Source organism: Doryrhamphus excisus, linkage group LG13 (assembly GCF_037039965.1).
Source record: "Doryrhamphus excisus strain RoL-2023G ecotype Guam linkage group LG13, RoL_Dexc_Guam_v1.1, whole genome shotgun sequence".
Lineage (NCBI taxonomy): Eukaryota > Metazoa > Chordata > Actinopteri > Syngnathiformes > Syngnathidae > Doryrhamphus > Doryrhamphus excisus.
The window spans coordinates 6556825-6569371 of record NC_136369.1 but is presented as its reverse complement, the minus strand read 5'-3'; the positions used below and the strand labels follow the sequence as shown (position 1 = coordinate 6569371).

Sequence of the window (12547 nt, the reverse complement as noted above, 5' to 3'; positions counted from 1 at the left end):
ATCACATCTCGGATAGATATTAACTGGCATAATTGTTATCAGTAATGTTTTTTGAGTATCTATATCGCCGGAAAAATAAGGTGCTACATTAAAAATGTAATATTTAAAGTATAATTTTTAATATATAAATATAATGCATATTTTTTTAAATAATACTATGGTACTATATTGCGATAATTAATGCCTTTTTTACAACTATACCAATTATGCATAATTTTGATTAACCTTTTCTGAAAGGAAATGCGAAAGTAAATACAGCATAAAGTACAATTATAATGTCAACCACGAGATGGCAGTATCTGTACGTAGTTCCACTGGCCAGGCTGCTGCCTTCAAAATAACACGAACAAACATTAATAACAACAATTAATACACACACGTCAGTACGCATATACTAATTCAGTCACATTTAGAAAGAAGGAATTAAATATCTTCAGTATGTGGCATCTGTCTATGTCCTACCTGTCATAAACCATGTCCACTGAGTCATTGTTGGTGGACAATGAAGGGTGGACATTTTTGGCTTACGTTAGCCCCTAGGTACAACATTCACTCAACTCATTATATGTTATTTCACCATGTTTTATTAAACAATAGGCATTATCATTTTTTCTCCTTGAATTATGTGTGCTATATAAGCATATATGTTATCGTGAAAGTCTGTATATTAAAGTAATCGATACAATTAAATAAACAATGAACATATACAGTTTTAATGTAAATTCTATCTCTACTAAACAAGCACCAAACGTGATGAAGGTACCATGGATTCACCTAAACCACCGCACCTCCGGTGCACACAAGTGATCAAAACAAGCGGCTTAGTTTAATATTTGTTGATTGTCAGGATCACTCAGCCAATCAAATGCAAGTTTTTACCAGCACTAGGCGGGGTTGTTTCGACGATGGTCCCACCTCCCTTATTCAAATCGTGCTATTGGTCAGCTCAAACGGTCGAATTTTATACCGTCATTGCGCGGGTCTGTCAAAAAAATATTGCTACGGTTGCAAAGCTCGTGTTTTGCAAATGATCGGAAGAGTAATTCTAACATTACTTTTGACCTAATTATTGCGCAGAAAATTCTCATTCGCAGGAGAGACGGCATGTCTAACGCCTTCCCCAGGTTAGTGGAAACTTAATGTATTACGTGACAGTCCACAAATTGGATTAGCGTAAAGCCACCAGTGAATGACTGTATATCAAACCTGCTAGCCGACAGTTGACCTGACAGTTTTGTGTATACCAGAAGCTGACCTAAAATTAATAATAATACTTGTATTACTTTCTGGTTACCGAACCGATCTGTTATGCAGTAATATGTATATATTCGATCTCTGTGTATTTTGGTGAAGCCCAAGCGACATTGTAAATGATAATGCTTGATGAATTTGACGAAAGTGTTTTTTTTACTTTACATTTATTGCGAGGCCATCACTAAGAGGTTGTCACGTCGTTTAGATATCCACAGGCCATCAACATGGACACTTCCAGACAGAGGGTTGAAGCCATGTCGGGACGAGACGGCAAATCTCATAAGAAGAAGGCATCCTCCTCCCATCTCGGCACACATTGCTCCGAAGAAGGAGAACGGAAGGCAAAATTTGTAAGTTTTGAAATGACATGACAGTCTTGTCCTAGTTGTATTTTTCTCCGACCTAAACAAATACAGTTAAATTTTAGCATTCGACAGGTGTACAAACATGGCAACACAGCTTTCAATGTGTGTGTACTATTACTGTTGCAACGTGGCCATATTTTGACTTAAAAGAATGACTGCAATGCATTTTGTGTCTTAAAGGCAGTGCTTCTCATATACAATCCAAATAGTGGGGCGTGGATCCTAATGTTGAACTGGGGTTTGGATGGGGGTGGTGGGGGTGAGAGGCAGGGGCAGGGAGAACATTCACTATTAGTGCAGACCTGCCAACACTTAAGCATTTGGCATACTCAGCATGCACTTTGACTCCTGAATGTGTTTGTATGCTTCACTGCTCTCCATTGTGTTGCATGGTTTCGGTTTTGAGTTCAGTCTGTACAGTACTGATGAAAAAAAACATGCATATCTGTTTCTCAATAGTATTTTAAATGGGAGGGCAAGTGAGGACAGAAAATAATTGAGAACCACTACATTAAGGTAAAAATTAAGACGACAACACAATTACATTAATGTTAATTTGTGGTGGTGAAGACTAGTGGTGTCTTTTAAAACCAAGTCCTATTGTGCAAAGGGTGCGCTATAGGAAATAATATGTCATAGAAGTCTCACTTGCTTACAATGTTGCTTTGTCAATAGCCCTCTTGGCATGCATTTTAGTTTGTTTTGCCTGGAGGAAATCAAAAGGTTAAAATTAGCACAGGGTTTTAGCATTTACTGTAATCCATGCACTTCCTAGAATGCTTCCAGTTCTGCTTATGCATGCCCTTTTTAAAAAAAAAAAAAAAAGTATTCTTCAATGGATAAGTTAGAGAGGTCACAAATTTGTTCCTAAGGCTTTTATTGCACAGTGGAACTTCAGCATCATCATCATTAATCCATTCCAGAAAGTTTGACTCAAACTGAAACATACGCTAATTGAATCAGTTTTACCATTACATTCAATTCTCCTCCGCTTATCCGGGTCCGTGTTGCGGGGGCAACAGTCTAAGTATGTAAGCCCAGAGTGGCTACTCCCCGGGCAACTCCTCCAGCTCCACTGGGAGGACACCCCACCCTTTTCCGACAGAGAACCATGGCCTCTGATTTGGATGTGCTGAGTCTCATCCCAGAAGCTTCACACTCAGATGCAAATGGTCCTAGTAGATGCTGAAGGTCACAGCCCGAAGAGGTCATCAGCACCACATCACCTGCAAATAGCAGAGCTTAGGACCGGCCGATATCGACCAAACCTTATATCCTAATATATATTAGGTTGAATATTGATACATACAATATACAGTATATCTCCATATTTTTTTCCATAAAGCGAGTTTAGACAAAAGCCAAATATGTGTGCAAAGTTATATTAAAATGTAAACAATCTTATAGAACAATAGCCGCTGAAATAAGCGGAGGCCAAACGGAAATCATTGTTTTCAAGAAATAATATAAATTCAATGAACCCCTTGCGTACAGCCGAAAATGTTAGCACATAGGACTTTTAAAAAAGTTTTACAATTATAGCTACATGCAGAAAACAGTTCAATTCATATACTGTAAATGTTGAATGAAAGGCATAAATGAATCTTGAGGATCACTTTTTCCTTGATTGAAGACTTGTTGACAACGATGACCGTCAGACAGAGACCCAAACGGACACCACCTCTGTGTTTTGCCATGAGTTTTTTTTTTTACTTTATTTCAATCGTGTTTGTCACCTTCTTAATCAAAATTCTGTCACTTCCAACTTTCTTGGGCTCCATTTTGGGTTAATGAGACGAGAAACATTGAATTCAAGAAATCGGCAGTGGCTCGGGTGGTAGAGCAGGTTGGCGGTTCCCAGTCACTGCCATTGTGTCCCCATGCAAGACACGTCACACACCTACACACTGGTGTATGGATGTGAATGAATGTTTAGTGGTGGTCAGAGAGGCCGTAAGCACAAATTGCCCCCCTGGGCAGTTGTGGTTACAGATGTAAATTTCCACCACAAGCGTGTGCCTGAAGGGTGAATGAATAACGGGGTTTACTTCGTTGTGCTTTGGGTGCCCTGAAAAGCTGCCACACTATGACTTTGGGAACAGTCATGTCAAGAATCACATCTTCAATTATGTTTCTTTAATGCTAATTTATTTGTTTCATTCATCGTTTATACTGTATGTATTTTGAATTGTTTTCTGCATGTAAAACTGCAATTGTAAAACTACAAAAACAAGACCAACATTTTTGTATGCTTGAAATGGTTGAAAGTCAGACCTTCAGGAACGGATTAATTATGTTCAAGGTTCCACTGTATTGCTTTTTGAATAACTTGGCTTTTATTTAGGTTTTGTCATCTAACTGGGTTACAAACTACTCCTTTTCCATGAAAGGCTGTAATGATTGTTCCAGGAACAAAAAGGTCCATGTGGCTTTGTGCGATTTGTAATTTCACTGCACTTCAAGTTCAGGGTAGCTGTTTGTATCAACTAGTAGTGTTTTCCCCCATCTCCACATCATTTCAGTAGGTGGCAGTACAATACCACAAATGTCATGTTATCTCTGGAAATCCAGTTTCCCACTCAGTATCATTTATGCTTTTTGCTAAGTAAAATTCCTATAAAAATATATGTTAATGTGATGTTCAGATTTGTTTAAGAGGGATTTATTTGCCTTCTGGGGTCAATAACAAATGATTGAATGAATGAATTGGTTTTGTCTTGCTTTGCTCCCATGTTCTCATTTGTTTCAGATATGTTTTTAACCGTGAGCTGAATGTTGCAAAGATTAATTAATTTTACACAGCAAGACACAAATACTTGCTCCAATTAATTTGTTTATTAACTTTACAATTAAAAAGCCAATTCAATCCAAGGGTAAGAGCAAAAGCAGGAACAGACAAATTCAGTGAGCAACTAAAGAAACATGATTTATAACATCTGGAAAAAGCAAATTACCTTAAATATTGATATGAACAGTTATGTTACTGTGATGGGCTGTAATGTGGCTGAAAAATTAGTAGATTTGAAAATCATTGAGAGACATACAAAGAAATGTCATAAACTTAAGGTGATATGTGGAGGAAACACACCTATTCACTTGTATTATATTTCTTTCATGTGTGTTGCTCTTTACAGTTTATTCCTATACAAACGCTCTAAAGTGAAATTTAGTCATAATAGATGGACTGTGGATACTTTGTGTTTGGCTTTGAGTTGAGTCAATTTCAGCTATGAAATATAGAGCCCGTACGTCAACCAAAACTGATTTGATCTTGTCCTATATTTTTAGTACCGGTATTTGATGCAGTGATCAACCTTCCTTTTTGCTTTTGTCTGTCCCTCACATGTAGCACCTACCGTTTAGACATCTCACTGATGATATGGTAAGATATGAAAAATAAAAGTAATTCTTCCATTGTATTGACTGACAACTAACAGGACTAAAATTCTACATTGCATTTATGTATTTTTTTCTGTCCTTTCTAACCAAATGTATGCTTTTTCTCACACATGTACAGTGGTATGAAAGTTTGGGCACCCCAGATAATTTAAGGTTTTCCTTTTATAAATCACTGATTGTTGGAATCAGAAATTTAGTGAATGGGACCTATTATACTTATTCCACTTTTCTGACCTGTTGTATTCTTGTGTTAAACTATGCCAAAGTTGCAGGTAATGAGGTTTGCACATTTGGAAGTGATGACAATATTTGCTTTCAGGTCATTTGACATTTGTTTAGAGGCTACCAGGTTGCTACTCTTCAGAGAAGATACAACTTGCAATTGGCCACCTTAAATATCCTTTCACATGATCGGCTTCACCTGTGCATGAAGGACAGGGGTCAATGAGTTTATCAAACAAATGTTTCAATAATCCCCGCCTCTTGCCCGAAGACAGCTGGGATAGGCTCCAGCACCCCCGCGACCCTCGTGTGGCTAAGCGGTAGAAAATGAATTAATGTTCCACTAATTAGCATTAAAGGTATTCAAATCAATAAAACAAGGGTGCCCAAATTTATGCACCTGCCTTCTTTTGTTTAAATAATTATTGCACACTTTCTGTAAATCCTATAAATGCCATTCCACTTCTCATTTATCACTGTGTTCGTCTGCTATATGGTATATTTAACTGAACTTGCTGCTCCCAACAACCGGTGATTTATGAAGGAAAATCCTGAAAATAATCTGGGGTGCCAAACCTTTTTCTTTGTATTGTTGACTGATTACCATTACCTTTCATATTTCTAAACTAACACTCTCTTCATCGTACTTTGTACAGCGGAACCTTGAAAGCTGGAAGTCGGCTACTCTGTGATGTCTTCATGTTGTATAGCTTTACAATTACAATTTTACATACTTAAAACAATTCTAAATGCATATAAATGACAAATGAATATTAGTGCATTTAAGATGTAAAAGGACACCTGGCAACGAGATCAACACAGTCACCACTTTCGGTTTTGAAGGTCTCTCACCTGCTTTATCAAAATGCTGTCAGTTGCAACTTTTTTTGGCTCCATTTTGGGTTATTGAAGTGAGAAACACTATTCACGTCAAGAAATAACCTATGGCAAAACGCGAAGGTGGTGATTGTGTTGATCACGCTGCCATATCGTGTCTATGGGAACAGTGACATCAAGAATCGCATCTTCAGTGAAGGTAAAAGTAACCTTAGTGCGGGCTGCACTTTGGACAAATCTGGTTTGCATATGCCACATTATCATATTATCACATGTCATATTGGCTAACCAATGTTCTGCTGTATTTGTGTTTTTTCTGTCTTTATTTTTATGTAGCTGGACAGATTTGCAAGTATCCGGATCCCGGGGAGTAAGAAGGAGCGGCCACCCATATCCCATTCCAAACACAGTAACAGTGATTGGTCTGTGTTTCCATCATCCAACGCCCACGAGTATGTGGAACTTTCATCAAAGATCACTTCAGAAAAGGAAATCTTGGCACTTTTTGAAAAGATGATGGTATGCAAGTAATTCTGTTTTTCTTATGCCTGTTATGTTTCTGTCAAAAGATTGTATTTGAATTTCACTGATATTGAAAACCTGATTCAAAAAAAATTCCAAACACAGATTGTTGTGTATGTATTAGGGCTGTCAATCGATTAAAATATGTGATTGCAATTAATCACATTTTTGGTCCACGGTGAACTCTCAATTAATCACTTTTAATCGCAGATAGAAATGTATTTTTATCTATAATAAGTAGTTGAAATCTTTTTTGGTAAACGATTGGATGTGCAACTACAACAATGATTACATCAAATTTCATTATCAGCTCCAAATAAGATTTGTTTATTTATGATACTGATTTTAAACTTTAAGTGTTTTGTGGGTATTCAGAAACATTCAGAAGGGATTATTATTTGCCTCAATGCACCATTCCTTTTGTGTAATGTACTAATGAAAATACCTAAAACACAAGGCAATGGTCATAAAACATTTAACGCAATGTAATTGTATTTTAAAACACATTGAAGTACATAGAAATTAATCATTATGACAGTAAATATTATTGTATTACAATACTGTAACTATTAATTCGAAATCCCACAGTTTTTTAATGTTTAATGCGAGCTTTGTTGACCGATGCACCGTTCTCTGTTGAAATGTAAACAACCTGCAGATGGATTTAATAGGCATTTTTCCTTGTGAGCAATTACTGTAACATTCAAATTATTCAGTGCTGCTTATACTCGCACAATTATCACTATATAGTAAGCATCCTGAATTTATACATACTATCTGCATTTTGATGCATGTGAGATACAAATTACTTGAGCTCACTACTTTTATCTTACAACTGTTATTCTCTGCAAAGCCCAGTTGTATTAATTAAATATAACAAAAGTATATTCAGGGAGTGTATAAGGTTTTTTTTTCATTGGGATTTCAGGAGGACATGAACTTGAATGAAGAAAAAAAGACGCCTTTGAGAGACAAGGACTTGAATACAAAGAGAGAAATGGTCATGCAGTATGTTTGTACTGCTTCAAAAACGGTATGTTTTAAAACACATTTTGTTGACCTGGTTTTGCTCATATTTACTGAACATGCACACCTGCCAACATGTACGCATTTTTCATATATGGCACGCATTTTCACCCTTAAATATGCTTTGCTGCTTTCAGGTATGCATTTTGCCGGGTTCAGTTTCCTTGTTCAGCCAGCCTCCAATGTGACGCAGGATTGTAACACAACCTGTAGGCTCTGCGCCTAGTATGATGTACACTTCCAACAAATCCTTGACCTGTGGTGACACTGACCATAAAGCCTGTGATTGATCGGCTTGTAGAACATATATACGACTCGTTCAGAACGTCGACAGCCCACCTTCTTGAATGCCTTTGCCTTTTCCTCCCATTTCTGATCTACTGACTATTGCCATATATTGATTAGTTCCAGTTGCAATAACACCCCTCTTTGCTGTTTAATTGCCATCATTCATGATTGGATGCTGGCAAGCTCAGGCTCACATAAACACGGATAATTTACATTTTAATTGTTCTGTTCTGTAAATCTGGCTTAAAGCATGAGATAATGCAGCGCATTTCAAAAGCTCAGTTGGTATCCAAAGTGCAGCTAAGGGGCCATTGGCAGCCTGTGGCTCCTTTTTTGCTTGACTTGATGCACATTGTAGACATAAAATTACAGCTAAATAGGCCTGTCACGATAATGGATATATTGATTTATAGAATGATGAAAAAAATAAAAAGCTAGGTTGGAAATTACAAGCCCTCGATAAATTGACGTATAAGTGTATGTGCCATCTTTTAGTCTTTCTGTGCAGACACTGGCCGGATGACAAGAGGGTTAACTCTTGCATGTTTCTGAGCACATTGGCTCTACATGAAATTAACAAAGAAGAGAGTGAGCAACTTCTCAGCAATAAACCTCTTTGTGCCAGTAGCCGGGCTACACGAGTGCTAGTAGTCAGCAAGCAGATGCAAATATAAATGAAGGCACAAAGGTGATAGTTTGAAAGCTGAATGCCACAGTTAAACCAGCAAAATTTGTTATCGGGAAATGCCTACTAGTAAACGGTCCAACCTTACAGAGTGAGTGCTTGCATGGTAGGCACGGTGACAGTTTTGCACAGCAAATGTTCAGGGATATTTATTACCAACATCAATGACCTGGTCAAGTTCAACATGTCTGGATTAAGTTAATGGATTCTCATGCATGGCTGAACACTGTTCACATTAAGCACTTTTTTAGCCACCTTGCGTCATTAATTCTATTAAATGTTTTCTCTTCTGCTTTCTCCAGGGTAGCTTGAAAAGTAGCTATCAGATATCACCCCAGGAATTCCTGGGAGAACTGAAGTCAGGCGTGATGGAAGAACCCCTCTTTGCCTGTTTAGATTCATTGCGAGTCTCACTAACCAGCAATCCTGTCAGGTACAGCACAATGTAATACATACAATTGTGTTATCCAATTTTTTGTTTTAATTCACATTTTAATCAATTTGACTGCAGTTGAGGGCCAGCCTTTTGCTTTATCCAATATTTTTGGACATCTATAAGACATTGAATTTTTCCTTGATTATGAAAGGGTGTGCATATAATGTAGTCTTAATTTTATAAATAAGATTGGTGCATGGGTTTCTTTGCTAACCACTATGTACTGTAATATAATTAATTTTATCTTATTATCATACAGACCTGATCAAACTCTTAAGACTAGATGAAAAATAGCTAGAAGTTACCCTTTGCACATTTGGATCTTAATAAGTTGAAAGTAGAGCTACAATATGCAAAAGCAAGTAGGGGAGCGTGACAAAGTAAGTAATTTATTGAAAACAACAATTAAACTGAAATAGGCTGTTAATCAGCTGATCAAAAGTTTAAGGCCATTACTGATAAAATTACAAAGAAAAAAGCAACAAAGAACAAGAAATGCAGTAATGACCTTGACATACCTTTCTCTCAGCTTTTTCTTCCTTTCCTTATCTGTCAAGTATATTTGTAAATATGAGCATTTATGAGTATACATTCATTATACATGTATGTCAGGGGTGCACACAATCAAAATGATGTACCTGTTACTTTAAACATACTCTAACACATATAAAATCTAAACGGTAAACTTTGCAACTAATGTAATAAATACTAATGATTTAGTATTTCACATTCACTGTTTCAGAGTTTACAGATTATCAAAGTAATTGATATTGTTCAGAGATCAACAATTCAAATTAATATGGCAATAAAGATAATTACACATAATTCTTCAATAAACTGATTAATATGTCAGTGAAAATAGCTTTGTAGCTTTCAATACGCATACACTTTCATCAATTACGTCCAGTTAGCTTTTGTGAATTATGCAAATAACAATGGAGTCAAAGTCAAGGCAACATATTAAAAAGCTTTCAGTAACGGGCACACTTTCCAATTCGTTATGAAAACACGCATTTCTACAGTGGAGTTCATGACACAATTGATTTTTTTCCCTTACATATAGGAAATATAATTTGAATAATAAAGATGAAAGTTGCATTACGTGTTTGGCTGCCGAAGTCCACTATTTTTGGCCGCCGAGACACAATAGCAAATCAGGGGGCTGCTTCATGTCAGCTGACTGATGTCATTTGACATCTACAAAGTGAAGGTTATGATGTAGGTGACACCTGACCCACACTACCTTCACAATTGCTGTAATAGACACTCCTGTTATAGCCTATATGTCTATTCATACAATTATTATTAGTATTACTTAACATTTTTTCCACATAAAAAAGAAAAAAAAATTTTCAAGGTATGGTGGCTTTAATTTTACCATGGCGCTACGTCATGATCCATTCCACGTGTCAAAAACCCTGTTATAGCTTTCATTCATTCATTTTCTACCGCTTATCATCATGAAGGTCACAGGTGTGCTGGAGCCTATCCCAGCTGTCTTTGGGTGAGAGGCGGGGTACACCCTGGACTGGTCACCAGCCAATCACAGGGCACATATAGACAAACAACCATTCACACTCACATTCATACCTATTGACAATTTGGAGTTGCTAATTAACCTAGCATGTTTTTGGAATGTGAGAGGAAACCGGAGTACCCGGAGAAAATCCATGCACGCATGGGTAGAACATGCAAACTCCACACCGAGATGCAGAGTATGGAATCGAACTCCAGTGTCCTAGCTGTGTGGCCTTCTTTGAAAATACTGCAAGAATGCCATTTTTTGTAGAATTGGCTCCTTTTATTTTATAATATAAGCTTAAAGTGTAGTATAGCCACGTATGCAACCATTGAATTGTATCTTCTCGTATTTTGAAATATATTGTTTTTAAATCGTATCTTGACCCATATGCCTCGGTGCGTATCGAATCATTTACCACAGAGATTTACATTCCTACTTATTATAGATTAAAACAAATTATCTGTGATTAATTGTGATTAAATTTAACTATGGACAAATGTGATTTAGTCACGATTAAATATTTGAATCGATTGACATCCATAATAAATACCTAACAAGGTTACACCCACTTCAAATAACTACAGCAGTACAATTTCAATCATTCTCATCTGCTGTCGTCTCCCAACACAGTACGAGGTACCTTATGAGAGCTGCTTAACACCCTCAGTTTATGTTGTCATTTTGAGGAAGTCAGTCGATTTGATGGTGAGAGAAATGCAGCATGTTGATTATAATCGTGCGCTGCCTGAATGCTAATACTGAGTGAGATGTTTTACTTTTTCAGAAAAAGGGAGGTGCTTTCACCCACTATCTGTGGCTGTGTCTCCCTAATGCATTTACACAGATTTTTGTTTCATCTCTCATTCTAATATCTGACCGTGATTTTGCCCTCCTTTTGAATTTAGTTAAAACAGATTATATCCTTAGGCTTTCCACCTCCAACATCATTAGTATTTTCCTTCTAGAGTTTTGTTCCCTTAGCCTTATATAAAACAAAAAAAGTAATACACAGTTCCAGCCCTTTGAACAAAGTTAGCAGCATGGCGTTGATCATCAGCCATGGTATATAAATTATAGCTATTGTGTTTCCAATCTCAGTAATTGCTTTATTTGTTTAATGGATGGTTTTGGATGTGGTAATTTTGGTATATTTATTTGTCTAAGGGCAGTTTGTCTTATAACTGACCATCCTTTGTGTATTGTTATAATGAATGTTTTGTTTTTTTAGTTGGGTGCAGAGCTTTGGCCATGAGGGACTTGGACTGCTACTTGACATTTTGGAGCGGTTGCTGGCCAAGAAACAGTGAGTTTCTTATTTTTAATGTACACATTATAATCTTGTAATGAATGTTTGTAATTACAATCAAGCTCAACAATAAGAACAATATAAAATACTTTTTAAAGAAACAAGTAAACATCATATAGGGATGATGGTAATACACTAATAACTAGGCATGTCCGGTACCATCGGCCACAGCCAATCATCAGCCCAATATCAGCCTAAAAATCTGATCTGTTAATGAGAACCCATGAAGAGCACGTAGCAATAACATTGCATTTGCAGAAATTGCAGCAAAATGGAGTTACTCAAAATGATATTAAGCCCTACTTAAACAAGGACAGCTCCTGGCAGGTTAATATTCCACCTACCATTCTTACTCACGGTGTCTTAAAGCACTAAAACATCACACAGCAATGTAATATGTAGATATAACAAATCATTTTAGATTTAGAAATTTAGATATAGAGTTACATTTATACATAGATATAGACTTACAACCCGACAACTTACAGAGTCTGGAAAATGTACGGAATTTTGACATGTCACACCCATAGAAACCCTGCAGGAAGAAACTATGCGAGTATGTGTTTTAAAGTTTGCAGAATTATATTGTATTTTCCATTTTTTTTTTTCATTCATTCATTTTCTACCGCTTATCCCCACAAGGGTCGTGAGTGTGCTAGAGCCTATCCCAGCTGTCTGCGGGCGA

The 12547-nt window shown here is 36.8% G+C and overlaps 1 protein-coding gene across 1 annotated transcript in view; it reads left to right on the top strand.

Moving 5' to 3' along the window:
• The first annotated feature begins 950 nt into the window (after positions 1-950).
• Positions 951-12547, top strand: part of LOC131139379 (protein diaphanous homolog 3-like) — a 90577-nt gene continuing 78980 nt past the window's right edge. Inside the window, exons 1-7 of the mRNA XM_078795569.1 lie at positions 951-1124; positions 1460-1604; positions 4969-5001; positions 6414-6596; positions 7528-7632; positions 8901-9031; positions 11785-11859. Coding sequence (XP_078651695.1) covers positions 1105-1124; positions 1460-1604; positions 4969-5001; positions 6414-6596; positions 7528-7632; positions 8901-9031; positions 11785-11859 — 692 coding nt within the window. The 5' untranslated portion in view covers positions 951-1104. The remainder of the gene's footprint in view (positions 1125-1459; positions 1605-4968; positions 5002-6413; positions 6597-7527; positions 7633-8900; positions 9032-11784; positions 11860-12547) is intronic.